At 32.7% G+C, this 23,028-nt stretch overlaps 2 protein-coding genes and 1 long non-coding RNA gene across 5 annotated transcripts; all 3 read right to left on the minus strand.

Moving 5' to 3' along the window:
• Nucleotides 1-6,245: 6,245 nt before the first annotated feature.
• Nucleotides 6,246-7,398, minus strand: LOC132752416 (uncharacterized). The gene is made up of 2 exons (XR_009628815.1): nt 7,341-7,398; nt 6,246-6,880 (listed from the first exon to the last, which is right to left on the minus strand). It is a non-coding gene; the product is annotated as an uncharacterized LOC132752416 (long non-coding RNA).
• Nucleotides 7,394-9,292, minus strand: LOC132752414 (uncharacterized). 2 transcript variants are annotated; one of them, XM_060742736.1, is made up of 3 exons: nt 8,926-9,292; nt 8,144-8,217; nt 7,394-7,729 (listed from the first exon to the last, which is right to left on the minus strand). In XM_060742736.1, exons 1-3 carry the CDS (start codon nt 9,272-9,274, stop codon nt 7,691-7,693), a joined length of 462 nt encoding a protein of 153 aa, XP_060598719.1. In that variant the 5' UTR covers nt 9,275-9,292; the 3' UTR covers nt 7,394-7,690. The 2 variants fall into 2 exon arrangements, with proteins under 2 accessions (XP_060598719.1, XP_060598718.1); XM_060742735.1 differs by having other exon boundaries at nt 7,401-7,729; nt 8,140-8,217; nt 8,926-9,280.
• Nucleotides 9,293-10,763: 1,471 nt separating this feature from the next.
• LOC132752413 (uncharacterized) lies at nt 10,764-19,418 on the minus strand. 2 transcript variants are annotated; one of them, XM_060742733.1, is made up of 7 exons: nt 19,302-19,418; nt 16,924-17,423; nt 15,244-15,321; nt 14,809-14,871; nt 11,887-11,952; nt 11,324-11,450; nt 10,764-10,875 (listed from the first exon to the last, which is right to left on the minus strand). In XM_060742733.1, the coding sequence occupies exons 1-6, from the start codon at nt 19,394-19,396 to the stop codon at nt 11,326-11,328; spliced, it is 927 nt and encodes a 308-aa protein (XP_060598716.1). In that variant the 5' UTR covers nt 19,397-19,418; the 3' UTR covers nt 10,764-10,875; nt 11,324-11,325. The 2 variants fall into 2 exon arrangements, with proteins under 2 accessions (XP_060598716.1, XP_060598717.1); XM_060742734.1 differs by having other exon boundaries at nt 10,764-11,450.
• Nucleotides 19,419-23,028: the final 3,610 nt, after the last annotated feature.

A 23,028-nucleotide genomic window follows, 5' to 3' on the forward strand; every position in this document is an offset into this window, starting at 1 on the left:
GTTGTTTTATAGACAAATGCAATTAAATTTCATAGAAAGTGTAAATAAGTAAGTGATTCCTACAGGTGGCCTAAAAAGAGGACATATTGTTACAGAATGAAGTGGTAAAGCCAATGAACCAGTGCTACTACTCACTGGTAATGTTGAGCGCTTTCACAAATTATCAAATGAAAATATCCAGAAACTGAAAACATATCTAAAATAATCAGATAATGACGTTTACGTGACGAGTTATTTCAAATGAATATTTATATTAGTTAAGTTTTTCTCGTCTGGTTTTATATCGTATTGAAAACAGATTTATTTGTCGTTTACGTGACAAATATGTCCAATCGTCTTACCGAAAATTAGGTTTTATGATGGCAATGTGGTATTGATACGGTTTCCTATTTGACTTTATTGTAACAGTATCAATGTAGACATATTTTGTAAGGTAAGCTTTGTTCTTTTTGTAAGAAAAAAGGCCAGTAAAACTGTTCCTGTGCAGTGTATCATTGATGTTTTAAGTTAACCGAAGACAAATTTGGCATTCTTGAATACCATTTTAGATATATTATTGACCAAAACTAACGTTCTACCTTAAAAAAGACTCATTATATTCAAAGTTGTTAAAATTGATAAAATCACTTGAACTGTTGTACCATATACATGTACACATTAATGCACATAGAACCTTTATTTATAAAAGATGCTCTTGAAAAACAGAACAGTAAAAGTTTATTTTCATTTTTTTTTTCACATTTCAAATTGGCTAGCTCATTGTGGAAGCGTGAGAAAAAGTTTGGGGAAAGGTCAATGGAGAAACAGTTTGGAGAAAGGTCAATGGAGAAACAGTTTGGAGAAAGGTCAATGGAGAAACAGTTTGGAGAAAGGTCAATGGAGAAACAGTTTGGAGATAAGTCAATGGAGAAACAGTTTGGAGAAAGGTCAATGGGGAAACAGTTTGGAGAAAGGTCAATGGAGAAACAGTTTGGAGAAAGGTCAATGGAGAAACAGTTTGGAGAAAGGTCAATGGGGAAACAGTTTGGAGAAAGGTCAATGGAGAAACAGGTTGGAGAAAGGTCAATGGAGAAACAGTTTGGAGAAAGGTCAATGGAGAAACAGTTTGGAGAAAGGTCAATGGAGAAACAGTTTGGAGATAAGTGAATGGGGATATAGTTTGGAGAAAGGTCAATGGAGAAACAGTTTGGAGAAAGGTCAATGGGGAAACAGGTTGGAGAAAGGTCAATGGGGAAACAGTTTGGAGATAAGTCAATGGAGAAACAGTTTGGAGAAAGGTCAATGGGGAAACAGTTTGGAGAAAGGTCAATGGGGGAAACAGTTTGGAGAAAAGGTCAATGGGGAAACAGGTTGGAGAAAGGTCAATGGAGAAACAGTTTGGAGAAAGGTCAATGGAGAAACAGTTTGGAGAAAGGTCAATGGAGAAACAGTTTGGAGAAAGTTCAATGGAGAAACAGTTTGGAGAAAGGTCAATGGAGAAAACAGTTTGGAGAAAGGTCAATGGGGAAACAGGTTGGAGAAAGGTCAATGGAGAAACAGGTTGGAGAAAGGTCAATGGAGAAACAGTTTGGAGAAAGGTCAATGAGAAACAGTTTGGAGAAAGGTCAATGGAGAAACAGTTTGGAGATAAGTGAATGGGGAAATAGTTTGGAGAAAGGTCAATGGAGAAACAGTTTGGAGAAAGGTCAATGGGGAAACAGGTTGGAGAAAGGTCAATGGAGAAACAAGTTTGGAGAAAGGTCAATGGAAAACAGGTTTTGAGAAAGGTCAATGGAGAAACAGTTTTGGAGAAAGGTCAATGGAGAAACAGTTTTGGAGAAAGGTCAATGGAGAAACAGGTTGGAGAAAGGTCAATGGGGAAACAGTTTTGGAGAAAAGGTCAATGGAGAAAACAGTTTGGAGAAAGGTCAATGGAGAAACAGGTTGGAGAAAGGTCAATGGAGAAACAGTTTGGAGAAAGGTCAATGGAGAAAACAGTTTTGGAGAAAGGTCAATGGAGAAACAGTTTGGAGAAAGGTCAATGGAGAAACAGTTTGGAGAAAGGTCAATGGAGAAACAGTTTGGAGAAAGGTCAATGGGGAAACAGTTTTGGAGAAAGGTCAATGGAGAAACAGTTTGGAGAAAGGTCAATGGGGAAACAGGTTGGAGAAAGGTCAATGGGGAAACAGGTTGGAGAGAGGTCAATGGAGAAACAGTTTGGAGAAAGGTCAATGGGGAAACAAAGTTTTGGAGAAAGGTCAATGGAGAAACAGTTTGGAGAAAGGTCAATGGAGAAACAGTTTGGAGAAAGGTCAATGGAGAAACAGTTTGGAGAAAGGTCAATGGGAGAAACAGTTTGGAGAAAAGGTCAATGGAGAAACAGTTTGGAGAAAGGTCAATGGAGAAACAGTTTGGAGAAAGGTCAATGGAGAAACAGTTTGGAGAAAGGTCAATGGAGAAACAGTTTGGAGAAAGGTCAATGGAGAAACAGTTTGGAGAAAGGTCAATGGAGAAACAGTTTGGAGAAAGGTCAATGGAGAAACAGTTTGGAGATAAGTTCAATGGAAGAAACAGTTTTGGAGATAAGCTGAATGGGGAAATAGTTTGAACAAAGGTCAATGGAGAAACAGTTTGGAGATAAGTCAATGGGGAAATAGTTTGGACAAAGGTCAATGGGAATCTAATCTGCTTGAATGCATCACAAAGTTCATAAAAGTCAAACATTGCCTTTGTACATTTTAAGACTAACCAAATAAAAATAAAAATCTTGCTAGTTTTAACAATTTAATTAGAATTTAAAACAAGCATCTCAAGCATAATTTTTGTAAGATTATTTTGTATAAATCATTTGTATAATTCTCTGTTAACCATGACCTTGCCCTTATATGTTTGTATTATAGATAGAAATGGCTATAAATGTTGTACATAACATTTAATGCTGAATAAATATAATGTTATGTTATGTTAAAATGGAATTTTAAAGCAAGAAAGCTAAAATGTGTAGATCTATTTTTGGATAGTCTGCAATCCGAAGGTGTGATTTCGTAATATAACATAAACAAAACTAATTGTTTCGTAAACATTGTAATATGAAAACTATATAATATCAATTTGAATAAACTTTTTACAATTATGAAATCAGTAAATGAAAAATCTCGTCTTCGTGCAATTATTTTTATAGAACCATTATACAAGCATAATGTTTTTTTTTCTCTCAATGACTGGTGGAATGTCCTTTGCTGTTGAATACCTCATTCACATTTTCACAGACATACGGGTTTACAACTATGTAAAGATTTCCCATATGGCACAGATGTTCACTTCCATGCATCTGTCTAACCAATCCTTCGCAAAAAGGACTTGTCACACATATGCCGCCATCTTCAGAATAAAACATAATATGGCCTCTTGACAAGATTGGTGATCACGTGACAATTGTTTACGCTTCTACGATAACATAGAGTCATCGCTTATGGCCTTGACTATGACTTGGAAGGTATTTTCTGATGTACCATTATATCTTTCAGTACATGTATTTGAATAATAAACAAATACCATGTTCCAAATTTAAATGGTACATACATTTCAATTGTAGCTCCTTTACTTTTCCCGTTGCAGAAAATTGTTCCTTTCGTTACTCCATTTTCACGCCTTTTGTATTAATTTTGTTTTATAATTGGCATCTGTTCCTTAGCTTTATCATGTAGATTATATATTAATACTTTAAACTGATATCTACTTTATGTGCCATATACATTTATAGTATATACAATTGATTTAAACATGTTTCTATGATTAAATTTATGTTGTTTATTTCGTATATCATGTGTGAATACTTTAATAAATAAATAAATAAATAAATAAATAAATAACTAACTTTCATTCATTATATATTGTGATCGCAATCTCGTGTTCATTTTCACTTATTTTTTAAGCTCAAATGGCCCTTTATTTCGTGGACTTGACAACTTGAGAATATCAGCTCGAGAGCTTCAAATTTCACAAAACAAACAAATTGCTTCTATATTATACAACGAATCCCAAAACCAGCGATATACATTCCCAAAAATGATACAAAAACGCATTCGTGCGAATACGTATTTTGCCAATTCTGTGCTCAATATTTTCATACCTAGTTTTACTTTCATGACCTTTATATCGCTTTGGCGTTTAAATTGAAAGAGACAGAGACTTGGATAATAATCGATGTCTTTTTGAGAGATTTACTTCTAACTTTTCACTTTATTACTTACTACTGGTTGACTGTTGAATGTGATTAACAAATATTTAGTAATCCAAATAACAGCAGTCGGTAGACAGTAATAATAATAATAATTATAATAATTTAAGATAATAAACATAAGGCAGTTGATATTAAATAGTAAACAGATTGTAACTTGGTAGTGCATATATCTAAAACAGTAACATTAGGTAGTTGATATTAAATAGTAAACAGTTTGTGGTACATATATCCCAAACAGTAGATACTAAACATTAGACAGCAGAGAGTAATAATAAAGCGAATATTAGACAGTAAGCAAGCAGTAAAATGAAACAATAGATAACAAGAAAAGCATTGATGCAAAGCTTCAAAGGGCGTCCAAGCAAGAAATGCAGCAAGTGAAGATGAACTAGTAGACATATGATGACAAGATATTCTTATAAACTTTTCAATGGTTTTTACCAGAATTTTATATCACTTATGAATGAGTGGACGAAAGACATTGTTCATTATGAACTTTGATTGGCATGCTAGAGATTAGAATATTACTTGTTATTTCTTTATGACCGTGGTTATTAATAGCAACGGATTTTGTGTGTTTGCGTTTGTTTACCCTCGCCACTGGAAAGAGACCATATGGGCGAGCAATGGATATACATGTATACAATCATTTATAATCCATATGTGTAACGCATGATCAACACCACACTTGTGTAATTGTCACTTATTATGTTATCGCTATTAGCGAAGACTCCCTCTTAAGGTATCTATTCACACTTAGTAAAAATATGGCACTGGTTATATTACCATGTTGATCATGTTGAGCATAATTGTTTATTATACAATAATTGTAATATCTATTAATTTTGATAAAAAAATTACAGATTTTATGAATATTGTTTTCTTTTCTTTTTTGTGTTTTATGTGCTATTTTATGTTTACTTACTTTTTTTAATTTAAATTGTAAAATAAATTTTAAGAATTCAATTGTCATATTGACCGACGATTATAGGTAAAAAATTAACTGGAAAAAGGTTAGTAAATAATGGTTAATCTTTCAATATATAATATTGTTTATTCTTATATTCTTAAACCATGTACATTTGTATTTTTCTTTATCATTTTTTAAATTATCAATCAATTGAATAATTCATAAAATCTAATTTGTAACTTTGAATAATTCCTCGTCATCTTTACTAACCACGAATAACAAATTAAATAAAATGTTTCAAAGTTGATAGTGTCATATTAATACCATAAAAATGTACCTTTTTTCTCAATTATTGTACATATTTATTGTTTTTATCTCATAAAGATAAAATGAAACATGCTATTGTTGTTGTTCTTGTTGGTTTTTTCTCCGAATTGTATGTTTATGTATAAAAATAATCAATAAATTTGAGAGTTGATCTGTGTTCATTAATTATTGTAACCAAATTAACTGACAAACATTCATTTTGGAAAAAAAAGCTTATTTACCTGTAAATTATTTGTTCTGTTCTGTAACGATATCAAACATCTACTCCAAAACCGGGAGAGACCGGACAATAAACGCGTGGTACTATTCGCCGGTCACTAGTAAGTCCCGGTCAAAATAGACCGGGAGAGACCCGGAATTACCGATAGGAGCACATCCCTCTATAAATAGATTTTCGGAATATTTAGGTCATCAACTCATCATTCTATTTACAGCTTTCGGATAAATGTACAACAATAACATACCATAATAATCCACTGTGTAAATTAAAAAAAAAACGAAGAGCGCGATTTATTGACGGAAAAGGTCATTTCATTTGAAAATGTTTGCAAGTTCGCTATTCATTGTACCACGGATTAATTAATAATCAAGCACCTTCATACCGATCGGAATGATCGACTTTTATTATGACCGACTAAAAGGCTCGAGAAGTTGCTGTCGCCCTTTCACAAAATCTGATTTCATTCCATAAAGGGGCGCTGCGCTTCGGCGCGGACGCCAAAAAATATGAAAGATACACGAGCAATGTGTTTGATTCTAGTTTATAAATAAAGTCAGAACTAAATATTGTAATCCAAAGGTTTAATGCAGACAACGTAAGTGAGAAAGGGCACGTATGTATATGTTTTACATATTATTAGGCCAAAAGCTAAGTCAATAAGCTAGATACTTAACAAAATGTAAAGACGTGATATCGTTTAAATGGGGAAATATATTGAATATATAAATGATGAAAATGAACACAAATTATCGAACAGAAAAAAATATTTTTCACAGTCTCAACAGTTTATAAGTTTATTTATGCAATATCTATAGCATGATATTTGTGTAATTTGTTGTAGAAGATTTATTTTGTCTGCTACGCTAAATTGTCTTTGAATTATCTGCAAAGAAAAAAGAGAATAAAATAATACTAGGTGTGTTTCATAAAACATAACGCACTTGTACTCGCTTAATTATTCGCTATGCAATTGGCATTATACAGTTAGTACTGGTAAATTGAGACCGTATTAATACATTGTTTACAACTAACTACCGATTATATAAAAGATGATTAAGCAATAAAAATATACAATAAACGTTTTGAAGGATTAAGATGTTCCTATCTCCTTCTTATGTAGGAGTGTCAGCGGTTGTCTCATCTGTAATTATTTCCTTTCTGTCATCGGCAAAAGCATCTTGATGACCAAGCAAGCATTCATCTTGAATAAAGAAACGTATTAATGATAAAAAATATGAAACAGATAGAACATAATTCTTAATTTCTTGCTACTCAACGTTGCGGGTTCGAATTCCGTCCGGGACTTTTGATTATTTCAGATAGTTTAATAGAAGGTCAGGTGTGCTAGCTAGACACACATTCGTCAATCATTTCAGACACATGCGGCCTGTTTCCTTCACCAGTAAAGCATGAAAGTCCACGTATGAGTCAATTCAGATTTCAACAAAACCGTCACAAGCAAAGGAACGACTTAAATGAGTTCTCGTTTATTAAGAGTAATTTTTTCAAGTTCCATGTTTAATTGTTTCATCGGATTCTACCAGTCCTTTTCGCAAACTTTCGTTCTTACTCAAATTTAACTGTCTCCTTTTTTGTTTTGTTCCCTTTATCATTTATTTAAGTGTTAATTAATTATTTGCATAACAGATAACTTTACTTACGTGCATCTGCTGCCGCTTCTGCCAATGCACACACTATTATTTTTACCTCTGCTTGTTCTAAAAATGACGAGCATCACAGACATGTTTAATCTCTTTTGAATTAACGAATAAGTAAAATGAAAGTTAACTGTAACAACTTCAGATTATTGTATAATCAAACGATAGTATTTTAATATAAAATAGTGCCTCAGTAAATCTATTTTAAATTGTTTTTTACTTGTATTATATTATGAATTATTAATGTAAATTTGGACAATAAATTTATGAACTCTGTTAGATTTTTACTCTTAGTCAACACTAAATACACTGAAAAAACTAAAACTTACCACGTTTTCGACTGACATCTGGAGCTAAATCTGGATCAGTTTCTTGTTCTTGTTTCTTTTGTTCTGGCAAAATTGGTATTATAAAACTCTTTAAAAGTAAAATTTCTCTTTTAAATCTAATGATAAATATAAGCGCGTAAAACGTAAATCATAATTCACGAAACGAATAATAAATGTTGTATTATGTTACTATTTGTAACAGATACTTAATGTGTACAGTAACTGATACTTAATGTATACAGTACGTTATACTTGTTTTCAGGTGGACGTGTACGAGTACAAAAGCAAAGAATTGAAGATACTTGACCTCACTAGAAGACGAAAGTACTCGATATCCATCTAAATATGCATTGTTTATTTTTATATGTTTATTTGTTTATATTTATATTTAGAATGTATTGTATTTTTTTTATTAAGTAGAACAAATAATAAGATAATCTAAAAAGAATGGAAAGAATACCAGATTTTCATACCTACATGATTATGAATTGTGTTCAAAAATAATTCGCCGCATTCGCCCCCAATGAAAACCTTTATCTTGTCAATAAATCCTGAAAAACATAAATATAAATATAAGATATTTGATATCAAAATTTGAGTTTTGCTATTCATTTTATTTGTACAGATCGCATATATTGCACACTATTTCTATTCCTAATAAAATTGTTCACAACTCGGGATGTGAGTGGACGAATGGTTAAGTTCAAACCATTTACTAGTCACTGCTAAAAATTCGAGCCGCGCAAGCGTCTTTGCACTCTTCAAGAGAGCTAGCTTACGGAACGTCGTTGGTTCTATTCAGGTGCCTGTTCGTGCCTGAAATAACACACGGGAACACGGGTTTTTTCCCCACCAGTTATGCGAGAAATTCGCTAAATGGCCTATACTGTGTTGGTGCGACACTCCTATTGATCATGAAAAAATATGTCCATTCTTTTTTGTATGACAAAAGAAAATCTTTTAAGAATCAGGTTTCTTTCTTTAAAATAATTTTAAATCTTATTTGTTATCCGTTAATAAAGTGAATTCGGAAACTTGTTTAACAATTTTGTATGTCTTGCCATAAACTAACAGAAAACTGAAGATAAAAAAGAAAAAGAAAAGGCACACTAAGAGGAAAAGTTTCAACAACAAAGAATTTAAATTTTGCTTACTATATACAATACACAATACCTCAACACCTTCATTTATATAATCAATATGAATAGGGTCGTCAATAAAAGCTTTTTGAGCAATCGTATATAATTTATTTGTCTCACCTCCAACTTCGTGTGACCAAGGCCAAGGAAATCTTCGTTCAAGATCTTCCAGTGCTTCGGTTTGTCCAATCTCTTGTGTTGCCCCTTCTCCTGGATCCCTTTTCATAAGGTAAAAGACAAGAATTAAGATCAACAAGGCAAAGGCAGCGTTCAAAGGACGCAGCCCCCGACACACCAAAGTAGGACACTCAGAAGGCACCAAACCAAAACTAGAGTGGACATAAGGGCGGTGCAAGGAGAGGGACATGTAATGTGTGAAATAATATAAACTAAAACGGGCCCATATGGGATTTAAAGGGTAAGGCTTTTTCCCTGTCCCCTCAAAGTCCCGTTTGAACAATACTTCCATGTGTCTATTAGATATATAATCATCATCAGTTCATATTATCGCAATAGATATATGAATTAAAATAATTTAAGACATACGTTATAGTTTAATATAGATATAATATATATAGGCATACAGAAAACTGGATGTAGAATACGTATCTAAAATATGAAAATAGAAATATTTTAACAGAGAACTTGAAATATGTGCAGAAGACATGGCTGCCCCCGCGTAACACTGTTTTTTCTTCACGAAAAATCTGTACAATTTCTTGTGCATATTAACATAGCAGGTACATATCACACAAATCTAAAATACTCTTTTTTGCCAAAGGGGCAAAACTTTGGTGATTATCAATAAACTTTACATCAAAATACACGTGTAAAGAGTCTCTCGATGACAGCTATTCTTATAAAGTTACAGGCCTCTAGCTATAGTGGCCGGTTGTTGCAATTTTAAATCCTCGAGAAATTGTATCCTTATGTTACATAATTTCGCGGGCAAGCTTTTTATGCCGAATTCGTACAAACTTTCGCTATATATCTTAAACGGAGGTGGTGGCTGATCCTGGTCTACATCGTTAGCATTGATGACAGATTCAGTTGCCGATTAAAAGCTAAGAACATGACCGTTTCGTTTCATCAAATTAAACCTCATAAAAAATTATCCATATTGCTGTGATTGCAGCATCTTTGAAACTTACATTGCTACAGTCTAGGGTAAAAAAGAAGGAAAATATTAGATATACACAATCAATAGGCTGTCGAAATTGTAAAGCATTATTCTATTTTCACTCCTCACTGAATCATCCACTTAAAATTTTGACAACATGCCGCATCATGTTATGTTGTTGTTTCTAGTTGATAAATAAACTCTGAACTAAATATTCTAATCCAAAAGTTTAATGCAGACAACGAAAGTGAGAAAGGGCATGTATGTATATGTTTTATATATTATTTGGCCAAAAGCTAAGACAATAAACTAGATACTGTAAAATCATCATTATTCGTGGGGCACGAATGTTCGTTGTTTTCGTGGGTACGTCAATCCACGAATTTAAAATCCGACGAAATTTTATCCCAACAAATACTTCTTGCCATATCTCTATTATATATATTACAAACATGCATCGGCGCTTTTCTGCCGATTTTTGTGTAATGAATGCCAAGAGGCAAGGATTAAATATATTGCCAAGCGCTGTGTGATACGTAAAGATATGTACATGGGGTAAGTAAAATGCGTGGCGAGTAAGTGTAAGACAACTTTGCATTAGGTTATTGTTTTTATTTTCTTTACAAGAAATTGAAAATCCACAAATTTAAGAACCATGAACATGCCCGTTTTGATAAAACCACGAAATTTCATGCCCACGAATATAAATGAATTCGCAAAAAAGCTAACCAATAATCTGGAAACTTAACAAAAGACGTGATATCGCTTAAAAATGGGGACATATATTGAATATATAAATGATGAAAATGAACACAAGTTATCGAACAGGAAAAAAAAATCACAGTCTCAACAGTTCATAAGTTTAATTTTACAATATTTGAAGCATGATATTTGTGTTATTTGTAGTCGAAGGTGTATTTTCTGCAACGGTTCCTTCGTCTTTGATTTATCTGCAAAAAAGGAGAATTAAATATTACTGGGTTTGATTAGTCATACATAGTGCATTTGTATACGCTTAAATATTCGTTATGCAATTGGCGTTATACAGTTAGTATTGGTAAATTGTGAACGTATTAATACATTGTTTGCAACTTATTATCAATTATATAAAAGATGATTAATAAATAAATGTCCACGAACAAGATTGAAGGTTTAAGATGTTTACAATCACTTTGAACCATGACAAAGTGTTGAAGTGTTTTCTTTTCTTCTTTCTAACATGAAAATAAAGAATACACCAGTCAAAATTTGTTGAAACCTTTAAAATAATAACTCCTGTTTTCAATTTAGCATACGTTGAAGATTAAAGTGATCATGTGAATAATATAAGGTTATACACATATTTCAAGATGTTTTTATTTATATTTAAGATAAAAAGAAAATGTGTAAGTTGTCAACTTTTAATTCCAATCTCCTTGTAATGTAGCCTTCCTCGAAAACACAGGAGTGTCCGTGGTTGCCACATCATCAACTGTTTCCCTTCCGTCCCCAACAAAAGCATCTTGCTGACCAAGCAAGCAATCATCTTGAAGGAAAAAACGTTTTAATGATAAACAATATATAACAGGTAGCATACAATTTTTAAATTACTTGCTACTTAGCGTTGAGCGTTCGAATTCCGTCAGGGACATTGGATTCTTTCACATACATTTATTGAAGGTCACCTTTATGCATCATATCAGAATATAAGAAACAAGCGGGCACTGTCCTCCACCAGTAAAGCTTGAAAGTCAATAAATGAGTCGGTGTAATTTAAAATTTAACAAAATCATCACAAGTAAAATAACGACTTAAATGAGCTATTGTTTATTTAGATAATATGAATTTATTATGTTACTAAGTTTCATGTTGATCGGACCCCATTAATCCTTTTGCATTTTTTTTATCTTACTACATGTACGATTTAACTGTCTTTTTATTTTTTCCTGTAATTTATTTGCATTGCAGATTACTTTACTCACGGGCATCTGCGGCCGCTACTGTCAATGCATCCAATAATATTTTTGCGTCCGTTTCTTCTTCTTTTGCTGAAATGGAACGCTTTCTAAATTTCTAAACTGAAATCATATTACTATCATATTGAAAGCAATAGTTAAATGACGGCAAGTGATGTTCTCTCTGTAACTTTGTACAGTTAAATACAACTCAAATTTAACTGTCATGTAATATAGAACTCCAAATCACTATTTGCAAAATGTAGTGTTAAACCTATACGGCTTGAGACCGGAAAATATTAAATCCTAGCTACTGAGGACAGAATTCACCAAACTGTAAACCAGGGGTGTGACATTGTTAGGACTAGTATTCGTAGGATGGCTGATCGTATGGGTAAAAACCCCGTCAGGGGCAAGACGTTGTTTCCGTGAGCAAAACACTTTACACTCATTGCTTGGTACTAGTTGGTTCTAGGAAGGGATCCAAGGGCGCTCCAGGAAGCTTATACCTTCTGACACAATCGAACTACAATAATTTAGTATAAACTAAATTACATGCATTGACACAATGTTTATCTTATGAATCACTAAGAACGTATATATTAAATAACAAAGTTATGTTTATTGCAATCTCTAACGTAGATTGGTCTACAATTGACATATTTTCTAGCAGTATTTCTAAGTTTGATAAAACAAAAACAAAAAAAACCCAAAAAAAACAAAAAAAGTCTATAATTCGAATATTCTAATGAAATACTGCTTGAAAAAATAATTAATACAATTCTAAATGATTTAGTATGAATTTTTATATAAAAAATAATAATATTTTGTATTAGGACATTTTATTATTTGATATATAGATTGATCTTTTGTCGGATCATCTAGGTCACATTTGTCAAACTTCCATACATAAAATTCTTTAATGGTTTGTCGTTATGTCTGATACTAAATTCTATGGAAATATATATTGTAATTATCTTATGTTTTACTGACCTAACATTTTAAATAAATTTACTTCAAATTCTGAAATTGCTAAACTAAGTGCAAAATACTATTCATTTATCTTTTTAACTTCGGTACGACACTAAATGGTTTTCATTCCTTTCAAGAACATTTTTTTATAACTTTTAAAGACTTTAACGTGTAATTTAAAGTTAACACGTGGAGAATCACGCCGTTCGTTACCCAAACAAACAAGATGGCGGATGCAGCCAAAAAGTAATTTTTCCCTTTTCTTCTCTGAAATTCGTAATGTTCTAGTGTTAAGGTACATATAACAACCTTTTTCACAATTTTCCGGGCACACAGGATTTTATTTCATGATGTTTTGTCCGGTACTTCATCTGAAATGCGCGTCACCAGATTGGAAGCGAGAGAATTTTCTACCGGTTTAATCGTGGTAACGTACGGCTTCTTCTCTAAAATTCACTGTTTCGTTTACATATACATGTATGTATATTAACTGAAACCACTGACTTTAAAAAGTTGTAATATCATCTAAGCGTCCATGCCCATTCTGACTAAGATAACCGCTGTAAATATTCATATGGGGGCATTTCCGGGAAATAATAACGTATGGCGCACAAATATCAATGATAACGTCCGGCGCATTTTTCTGCAGAATAGAGTTTCTATATATCTGTTAGTTTTGGATAGAAAAGTTATGTTTCTTGCTCAGGTCTTTCCAGACATAAGAGAATGTGTAGAACCAAATAAAGAAACTGAATATTATTTAGTGTTTGCATTATAACATCTGTCCGGATAGAAATATCTAAATTCGATATGTAATCATGATTAATATGCTTTCTTGCATATCATACTCGAAATAGAGCAGCTATCCCACTTTTTGTGGTTTGTAAAGTGTCGTCAAAAGTTAAACTTGATCCCAAATTTCAAATATCTATGTGTTAGTGTTCATCCGTGCTGTTCTACAGAAATTAGAAACTTCGACGGGAGCGATAGCGATCGAAGAATGTTTCTAATTTCTGTAGAACAGCTACGGATGAATACTAAGATACTTAGTGTCAACCTTTATTTGGCTTCATAAATATTTACTTTATGACGTCTCTATACCTAATTTTACGAACGCGGTTCTATCAAGCACTATGAAAAATAGAAGGCTTCTATCAACGGATTTTAATATAGTATCGACTTTTGTTCTTCCATCAAAATTGACACAAAGAATTTTTAAGAAATACAGCGTTTTCATTGGATGACAAATAAAACTGGACACTAAATAAGCGTCCAACTTTATTTGTCATCCGATCGAAACGCTGTATTTCTTCAATATTATGTGTGTTAATTTTCATCGATGATATATCAAATTTCGTTCATAGTCGTCCTCTATTTGTCACAGTTCTTCATATAACCGCGTTTGTAAAAAAAGTCATTTGCATCACAGACACTTGGGGTGTGGAGCTTAAAACGCTTTTTAAATCTAAATAAAATTTATATTTGTACGTATATATTGCACATAAATAAAATATTTTACCCATCATAAAATGTCTATACTACATCACTTAGAGCTTTATAAACATTTTCTTTTCAAGCAATATTTCATAAGAATATACAAATAACACATGTCTATTGTTTTTTTTTTTATAAAATCTGGAAATGTTGCTAGAAAATGTGTCCACTGTAGACCTATACTTTTTAACCATATCCTGTCTGTACGATTATGTAACTAGTATAAAGGACTAAGATAACAAATGTTTAATCCCTCTTGAATGAATGATTGAATGAATGAATGAATGAATTAAAAAGTAAAGTACAACAATTTCAGATTATTGTGTTCTTAAACGATAATATTTCAATATAATATAGTGCCACAATCAATCTTTTTCAAATTGTTTTTTACCTGACTGTATCATGTTATAAATTATGTAATTTGAATTGAGACAATTAACTTATGAACTCAACAATAAAGACACTGTACAATGTAAAACGTACCACGTTTGCGGCTGACCCCTGTAGCTAAATCAGTATCAGTATATTGATCTTCTTTCTTCTTTCCTGGCAATATTGGTATGATAAAACTTTTAAAGAGTTCAATTTCTATTTAACACACAGACACAGTGTTTATGATAAGCACGTTTAACATAAATCATAATTCACGAAACGAGCAATAAATGTTCTATAACAAATTTAATATTATTTGTAACGGACTACCTAACGTGTAAAGTACGTTTTACTTGTTAGCAGGTGAACGTGTACGAGTACAAAAGCAAAGAATTGAAGTCACGTGACCTCACGCAAAGTCGAAAAATCTCACAATTCATCTCTATATGCATTGTTTATCAAATGTTTTGTATTTGTTTTTTTATCAAACAAAACAAAAAATAAAAGAAATAAAATGAGAACGGAAAGAATACCAGATATACATACCTACAAGACCATAGTATGTGTTTTTAAATAATTCGCCGCAATCGCCCCCAACGAAATCCTTAATGTGGTGAAGTAAAGCTAAAAAAAATATATAAATATTAAATTTTTAAATTTGAATTTTGGCATTCAGTTAATACGTACAGCTTGCATATATTTCACAATGTTTCTTGTTATTAAAGATCTTTACACAAGCCGAGGCGTAAGTGGCCGAATGGTTACGTTCGTTGACTTCAAACCACTTTTAAACAACAAAAAATTTAAATTTTGCTTACTATATACAAAAAAACAATACCTCAATATCATCATTCATATCTTCATTATGAATAGGGTCAGCAACAATAGCTAAGACATATTTTGGTTTTGAACAATAGCATTACAATGTCGTCAACGTGATCAACGCCGCCTACGTAATGAAGATTAGATAACGATAAGCCGCACTGACGATTCGTGCCACTTTAGCAATCATTTAAAACGTCCTTTATGTTATCAAAATTAATAAATGGTAAGATTAATGTTTCTTTTAGTATATTTGTGAAATAAAATGTTCTCTGTATCTAACTTTAAGAACAGAAATTGATCATTTTAACTGTAAGGTTATCAATATTAAAATTGAGAACGATTCGCCCCACTTAAATAATCATTATGACACTATGTTCTAAAACATTTTCCTTTAAAAAGGTTTAAGTTAGATAATATTATTTGCATTTGCTGATCAAAATAAATTCTTCAAGTTGGTGGTATGCATCCAGATCGATACCGCATCTTCTTAACCCTTTCGCTGCCATAGGGACGGCTTAAGCCGTCCCTGTTATTTTCGGCGTATTTGCCATATGGACGGCTTTAGCCGTTTCTATAATAATAATAGTTATAATAATAAATTAATAATAATTATCATAAAAATAATAATAAATATAAAGAAAATTATACCATCGACAATAATTATTATTTATACTAACAGATTTGGAAAACATATATAATTATTATAATACTAATAACAAATAATAATAATTATATTCAATTAATAATATAGTAATTTCTTAGAAATCCCTCTGGCAAATAGCGTGAACAATAAAACAATAACCCTCTGGCAGCGAAAGGGTTAATATCTATAAATTTATATTTTTAGACAACGACAAAATATTTATGTAAGTGTACATAGAATGACTTCAAAATACAATAATAATGTACAACAATCCGCTTTAAATAACGACGATTAGGGTTCAGTCCGTCTTAAGGGCGAATTACCCTATGTGCAACTGAAACAATTATCACTTATAATGTGCACAACAATCCGTAACGAAAATTAGGGGTCAGTCCGTCTTAAAGGCGAATTACACTATAATATGAGTTACTGAAGCAATTATCACTTATTTATAACATTAATCTAATCTATTAATTATAACTCTGAAAGTTAGATTAAACTATACAAATGAGATAAGTAATTGTTAGTTCTATTAAACTGATATTTGTTTCATATTCTACCTCTGAATCAACTCTTATCTAGAAAAATATATACCAAATCAATTAAAAAAAAAACCCAAACCATAAATAATTTTCAATGCAAATGAATTTAAAAAAGAATACAAGGTGGGGCAACTTCACTTAAGTGGGGCAAATCGTCACTTAAGTGTGACGAGTCGTTACGGGGCGAATTGCCATTGGAGCGGATCGTTTTATTACTTTTTTGAGACGTTTCTCCATTTTTGTTTGACCAAGACGTTTCTCTTTCAAAATCTGCCAGTGCTTGGGTTTTTCCTCTCTCTAGTGTTGCTCCTTCCGGATCCCTCTTCATAATGTAAGGCACTTTCCCTTTCCCCTCATAGTCCTTCTTCATAATGTAAGGCACTTTCCCTTTCCCCTCATAGTCCTTCTTTATAATGTAAGGCACTTTCCCTTTCCCCTCATAGTCCTTCTTCATAATATAAGGCACTTTCCCTTTCCCCTCATAGTCCTTCTTTATAATGTAAGGCACTTTCCCTTTCCCCTCATAGTCCTTCTTCATAATGTAAGGCACTTTCCCTTTCCCCTCATAGTCCTTCTTTATAATGTAAGGCACTTTCCCTTTCCCCTCATAGTCCTTCTTTATAATATAAGGCACTTTCCCTTTCCCCTCATAGTCCTTCTTCGTTTGGTTAGGAACTTTCCCATAGTAGTCCCGTTCGAACAATGCTTCCATAAGTCTATTAGATAAATAAATATCAACAGTTAATATTCTAGCAAAAGATTTATAACTTAAAAGTTTAATACGTTACAGTTTTTATACAAATATAAAGGCAGAATGAAAACTGGATGTAGCAAAGTATCTAACAGTACGATGATAGAAACATTTTAATTGAAAACTAGAAATGTGTGCATAAGACAATGTTCCCCCATGTTCCAATGCTTTGCCACGAAAAATCTGTACAATTACTAGCGCATATTAACATAGCAAGTACACACGACACAAATCTAAAATGTTTGTTTTTGCCTGGCAAGAGGGCATAACTTTGTTAATCTTCAAAAAAAACTTACGTCAAAAACACATTTTCTTTCGTTGACAGCTGTTCTTAGAAAGTTGCATGCCTCTTGTTATGGTGGCCGGTTGCGGCCATTTCAAAACACGAGAAATAAAAATATGTCGCAGGCAACTTAGAAACCCCCACGATTTTATGCCGAAACCGTACAAAATGTCGCGGAAACCTATTTACCGGCGTTTTACAAGGTATGCAGCAAATATTGCTAATTATAATGACCGCAATCGGATACCTTAAGAAGGCATAGGCTTGTATGGCTTAGTCTACTATGTAGTCAGAAAATGTCGCGGTTTCTTTGTAAAATTTGACTTTTTATGACAGAAGTTTGGCAGAAAACTCAAGAGAGCGACGCGCCGTTTTATACAATTTCGACACAAAGTCTGGTAAATTCAAAAGTGACCCTCTACATTTTATAAACTGACGGTAGATTTTCTCGCGGCTTTAACGTGGACGCTATCGGCCACCATATCTAGCAGATATACTGGTATTTCTGGTATAAACTGGAAACACGTCTATAATTGTCCCAAATACATTTGCGTCAAAACACCTGGAGAACTATTATCAGATTTATCGATCTAGCAGTTACAGTTACAAGTGACAGGATTCTAAACATCTTATTTTGTGCTTAATCAGAAGGTGCGGGGTTAGGGTGTCCAATAGATTGCTAAAACCACGGTCTGTCTAAATTAAGTCACAGCGTGAAAGCTTATCAAATGGACGGTCAAGGATAAAATTAAATCTGCACCGATCCTCTTCAAATTCACACACGGTGAGGAACTATTACACGGAGGATGTATACAACTCCATCTTCCGTGTAACAGTTCTTCCCCCATGTCATTGGCTCTAAACAATGCCATGCACATGTATTTGAAACTAAAGCGTACGCCATCAAAGCAATTTACCTCTAGATTCACGTTTTTTATGAAAATCTAGACGTTTGGAGTTACTTAACTATTGTCAAGTGAATAACGAAATGGTGTGAGGCAATCAAATCTCCTTACAATCTTTAGAGAATATATAGTGCGTTAAAGTCTGCAGAATTAAACCGTTCTCTAGTAATTATGTGATAGAAATATTGAGGAAATATTGAGAAAACAACACATATTGCAGATTGAGCCTTGATTTACAAATACCATCCGAAATGTCACATGGATAAGGAATACTTTCACAATAGGTATTTTGCTGTTAGCTTTATTTGAAAATAAAAGCCAAATCATTTTTAATCTCTGCTGGTTTGTTTTAGTCTCGGTAATGAAAAACTATATTTAAGGGAGCGATCGCCTAGTGACAAAGGTGTCTGCTTCTCAACCCAGAGATAATGAGTTTGAGCCCTACTCGGGTCATGGCCATGTTTCTTTATATGACATCAGTACTGGTTGGTTCCGGGAAGCGGACTCGAAAGTGATTAATGTGAGTTGCAAAAACTTGTTTCGCAATCGAGCTTAAATAAATATGTTTAAACTAACTATATTTAAAGGTTTGGTTAAACTGTAAGTGCATGCACTAAACAACACGAATTAGTAAAACATCAAACTTTTTACTTACAATTCTCGTGTAATATCAGAGAGATCCAGATGTCTCCCTTGTACCATGACAACACACAATGCCAAACACGCAAGAATCTTTAGATCAATAATCATATTTGAATGTATTCAACGATCTATAAAAGAAAATACAATGCATATTTATAATTATACAGTGTATGCATAGAAATGAATGTAAAATTCTACGAAATTGTGTCGGCAATCTCGATTAAATAATGATGTCGGCACTCTCAATTACATAATGGTGTCGGCGATCTCAACTGCATGATGGTGTCGGCGACCTCAACTGCATAATGGTATCGGCGATCTCAACTGCATAATGGTGTCGGCGATCTCGATTACATAATGGTGTCGGCGATCTCAATTGCATACTGGTGTCGACAATCTCAACTAAATAATGGTGTCGGCACTTTCGATTACATAATGGTGTCGACAATCTCAATTAAATAATGGTGTCGGCAATCTCAATTAAATAATGGTGTCGGCAATCTCAATTAAATAATAATGTCGGCGATCTCAATTAAATAATGGTGTCGGCAATCTCAATTAAATAATGATGTCGGCAATCTCGATTACATAATGATGTCGGCAATCTCGGTTACATAATGATGTCGGCGATCTCAATTGCATAATGGTGTCGGCAATCTCGATTAAAAAATAGTGTTGGCAATCTCAACTGTATAATGGTGTCGGCAAACCCTTAGGCCATTATGCACATCTTCGGGCCACTATCGCATAATGGCGAGCAGCAACCAAGTATTAACTTCAAAATAATGTCGGCGATCTCAATTACATTTTGGTGTTTGCGATGTCGTTTACATAATGGTGTCAGCAATTTCAATTAAATAATGATGTCGGCAATCTCGATTACATAATGGTGTCGGCAATCTCGATTACATAATGGTGTCGGCAATCTCAATTGCATAATGGTGTCGGCAAACCCTTAGGCCATTATGAACATCTTCGGGACATTATCGCATAATGGCGAGCAGCAACCAAGTATAAACTTCAAAATGATGTCGGTGATCTCAATTACATAATGGTGTCTGCGATGATGTTTACATAATGGTGTCGGCAATCTCAATTAAATAATGATGTCGGCAATCTCGATTACATAATGGTGTCGGCAATCTCGATTACATAATGGTGTCGGCAATCTCGATTCCATAATGGTGTAGGCAATTTGGTTAAATTATGGTGTCGACTGTCTCAGATTACGTTATGTTGTCGACGATTTATGTTTGAAGCTTCATTTTTCAACTTTAAATGCAGAAATAATTTACTTTTCTTTGTTCATTGGTTATGTAATAATGACAATTTATTTATATCATTTGATTTATTATATTATCGTTTATTTTTCATTTATTTATTTATTTTTGTGGTGGTGATTTCTTTTTCAGTTTTCAGTTCTCAATAATATGATTGTGCGCGTTCCATCAAACAAAGTTAAGAGACGAAAAAGAAAGGGGCCTATTACGTTTGCAGGATTTAAGTTAGTACCTGTTTTAAACGCAAATTAATAAGTTCCTGATATGCCGGACAGATGTTTAATTTCCCATTCTGATAATTTCTCCAAACTACAAAAATCAAAATCCAGTTTCTGATAAAATCTTAAATGTTCATATATTTAAGAATACACCATAAAATGTAATAAAAACAAACTGTTAAAGATGTTTTAAACCATGGTGTAGATAAGTGCACAGTACGCCAAAATCTGATATCACTGATATATGAAATATTAGCATTTTGATATAGCACCAACGGTTGACGGATGATACAAACCTAAGTGAATTAGTACATTTGTTACTATAAATAGTTACAAGTTTGACTATGATTTCGACTGATTATGAATATCACGTGACCCATTATGAGTTAGCGACCCGGGGCCGAATAAATTAAAGTCATAATCGTCCTGCTGACAACAAGCTCTCGGGGTAAAGCCGACTATTACCTTCCGGCCCTACTCTGTCGTGTATTAACATGTTAATTATTGGTCTCAAATGTGGTTCAAAGCATTGAATAAGGTTCATATGTTTTGAAGGCAATTTAAACTTATAATTTTCTAAAAGTAGATTAAAGAAAATAAAATAAGTTAATTGCATGTCTTTATCATCAAAAGTTACAAAAACTAAGGCGTCTGAACGCTTACTGTTAAAGTTTTAAATAGACACCATAGATTCCATTTTACAGCTAAAACTGTCGAAGGTTTAAAGTACATCTATATCACAAGCCTTGATTTAATCTCAGCTTGTAATGTATTAAAGGAAATAGTTTTTTTTCTGCAAATAATGTCAAATGAAACAAGACATTTTTATTCTCATAACACTTGTGGCTAACATATGCAAGGTAATGCAATGTATTTAAATTTATGTTAAGGAAAAAATATAAATATGCCGGAAATATATAAAGAACAGTTTTAATTTTGCCTATATGTCTAAATGGAAACTCCCGAAAGAGTCCTAAAGAATGATAATTATCAAAAGAAAATATTTATTGTATCTTTTAACCCGTATTGACGTATCCAAAAAAGGTTTACCCATAATCCCATACATTTCCACTATTAAATCCATTTCTTATAATTTTATTCGTATTTACAATTATAAGTGATCTCGTTATTTCAGACAAAATTTATAACTCCATAATGAGATCATTAAAGCCATGTAAAATAATTTGTGGGGGGAACTGGTTGAACAGATGTTAAATATCTGAAAAATTTATTAATATTATAACTAGAAAGAGAAAGAACTTAAATATCTGAGAAACGTGAGCCCAGAATTCCTTTACACACACATTATGTCCCGAAAATAAATCAGTTTTACTTCTAAAGAACGGGTAAATATGAATTTATAATTTTTCAGTAGTGGTTTAAGACCATATTAAATGCTTGTTACCTGAAAAAAGATGCAAAAGAAGTGAAATAATTTGGCATAAAAAAGTGAAATGTAAACAATTTAGTATTTTTACTTCCATACAAAATAATAATTCACTATAACTGTACTAATTGTCAGAAAGTAACAGATGAACAAGATGGTTCAGGTAATTGGCCAACGCGTAACATTTTGGACACCAAATTAAAAAGCTTTTGAAAAATAAAAACACAATCATTTCAGGCATAATTTACCTTTAACTAAACATTAGACGCGTAACTATTTGAGAAATATCCTTTATTCTATTTCACTCATTTAAGAAAAGCCAATGAGATTTTTAGATTTCAGTCTGTAATTTCAAACTGCCCAATGTAAATTTTGCTTGTATTCAGTTCTTTTATGTAAAATTTACAGGAAGTCAAATTGATTTCAAAAGACCTTTGGCCGAAAACAATTGTGTACGACTTTCTAAAAAACAAAATATTGAATAGGGTTGAACTTCTTCCGTTAATTATTATCATTTGCGATTTATTGTCTTTACTTGTGTTACGTGACAACGACAGTTTTGTGCACGTGTTTGTTTTGAATGCATGTTATTGTGTAAGTCATTTACATAAACTATTCCTAACATTCCGGACAAAGTCGAGCTTGCGATTTACTTACAATTGTACAAAGACCACTTGTCACCACTACCAAAACTGACGAAGATAAAAACAAACTATTCATTTACAATACTTTCCATTTTTCGATCACAAAATCTAAGTTTACTTTATCGAACGTTTATTGTTGTTAAAATGACGACATTTGAAATATGCTTATTAAAACTTATAAATTACTTTAAATAAATAAAATCGAAGTGTA

This window comes from Ruditapes philippinarum, unplaced genomic scaffold (genome assembly GCF_026571515.1).
Source record: "Ruditapes philippinarum isolate M1 unplaced genomic scaffold, ASM2657151v2 ctg270_1_1_1_1, whole genome shotgun sequence".
Taxonomy (NCBI): Eukaryota; Metazoa; Mollusca; class Bivalvia; order Venerida; family Veneridae; genus Ruditapes; species Ruditapes philippinarum.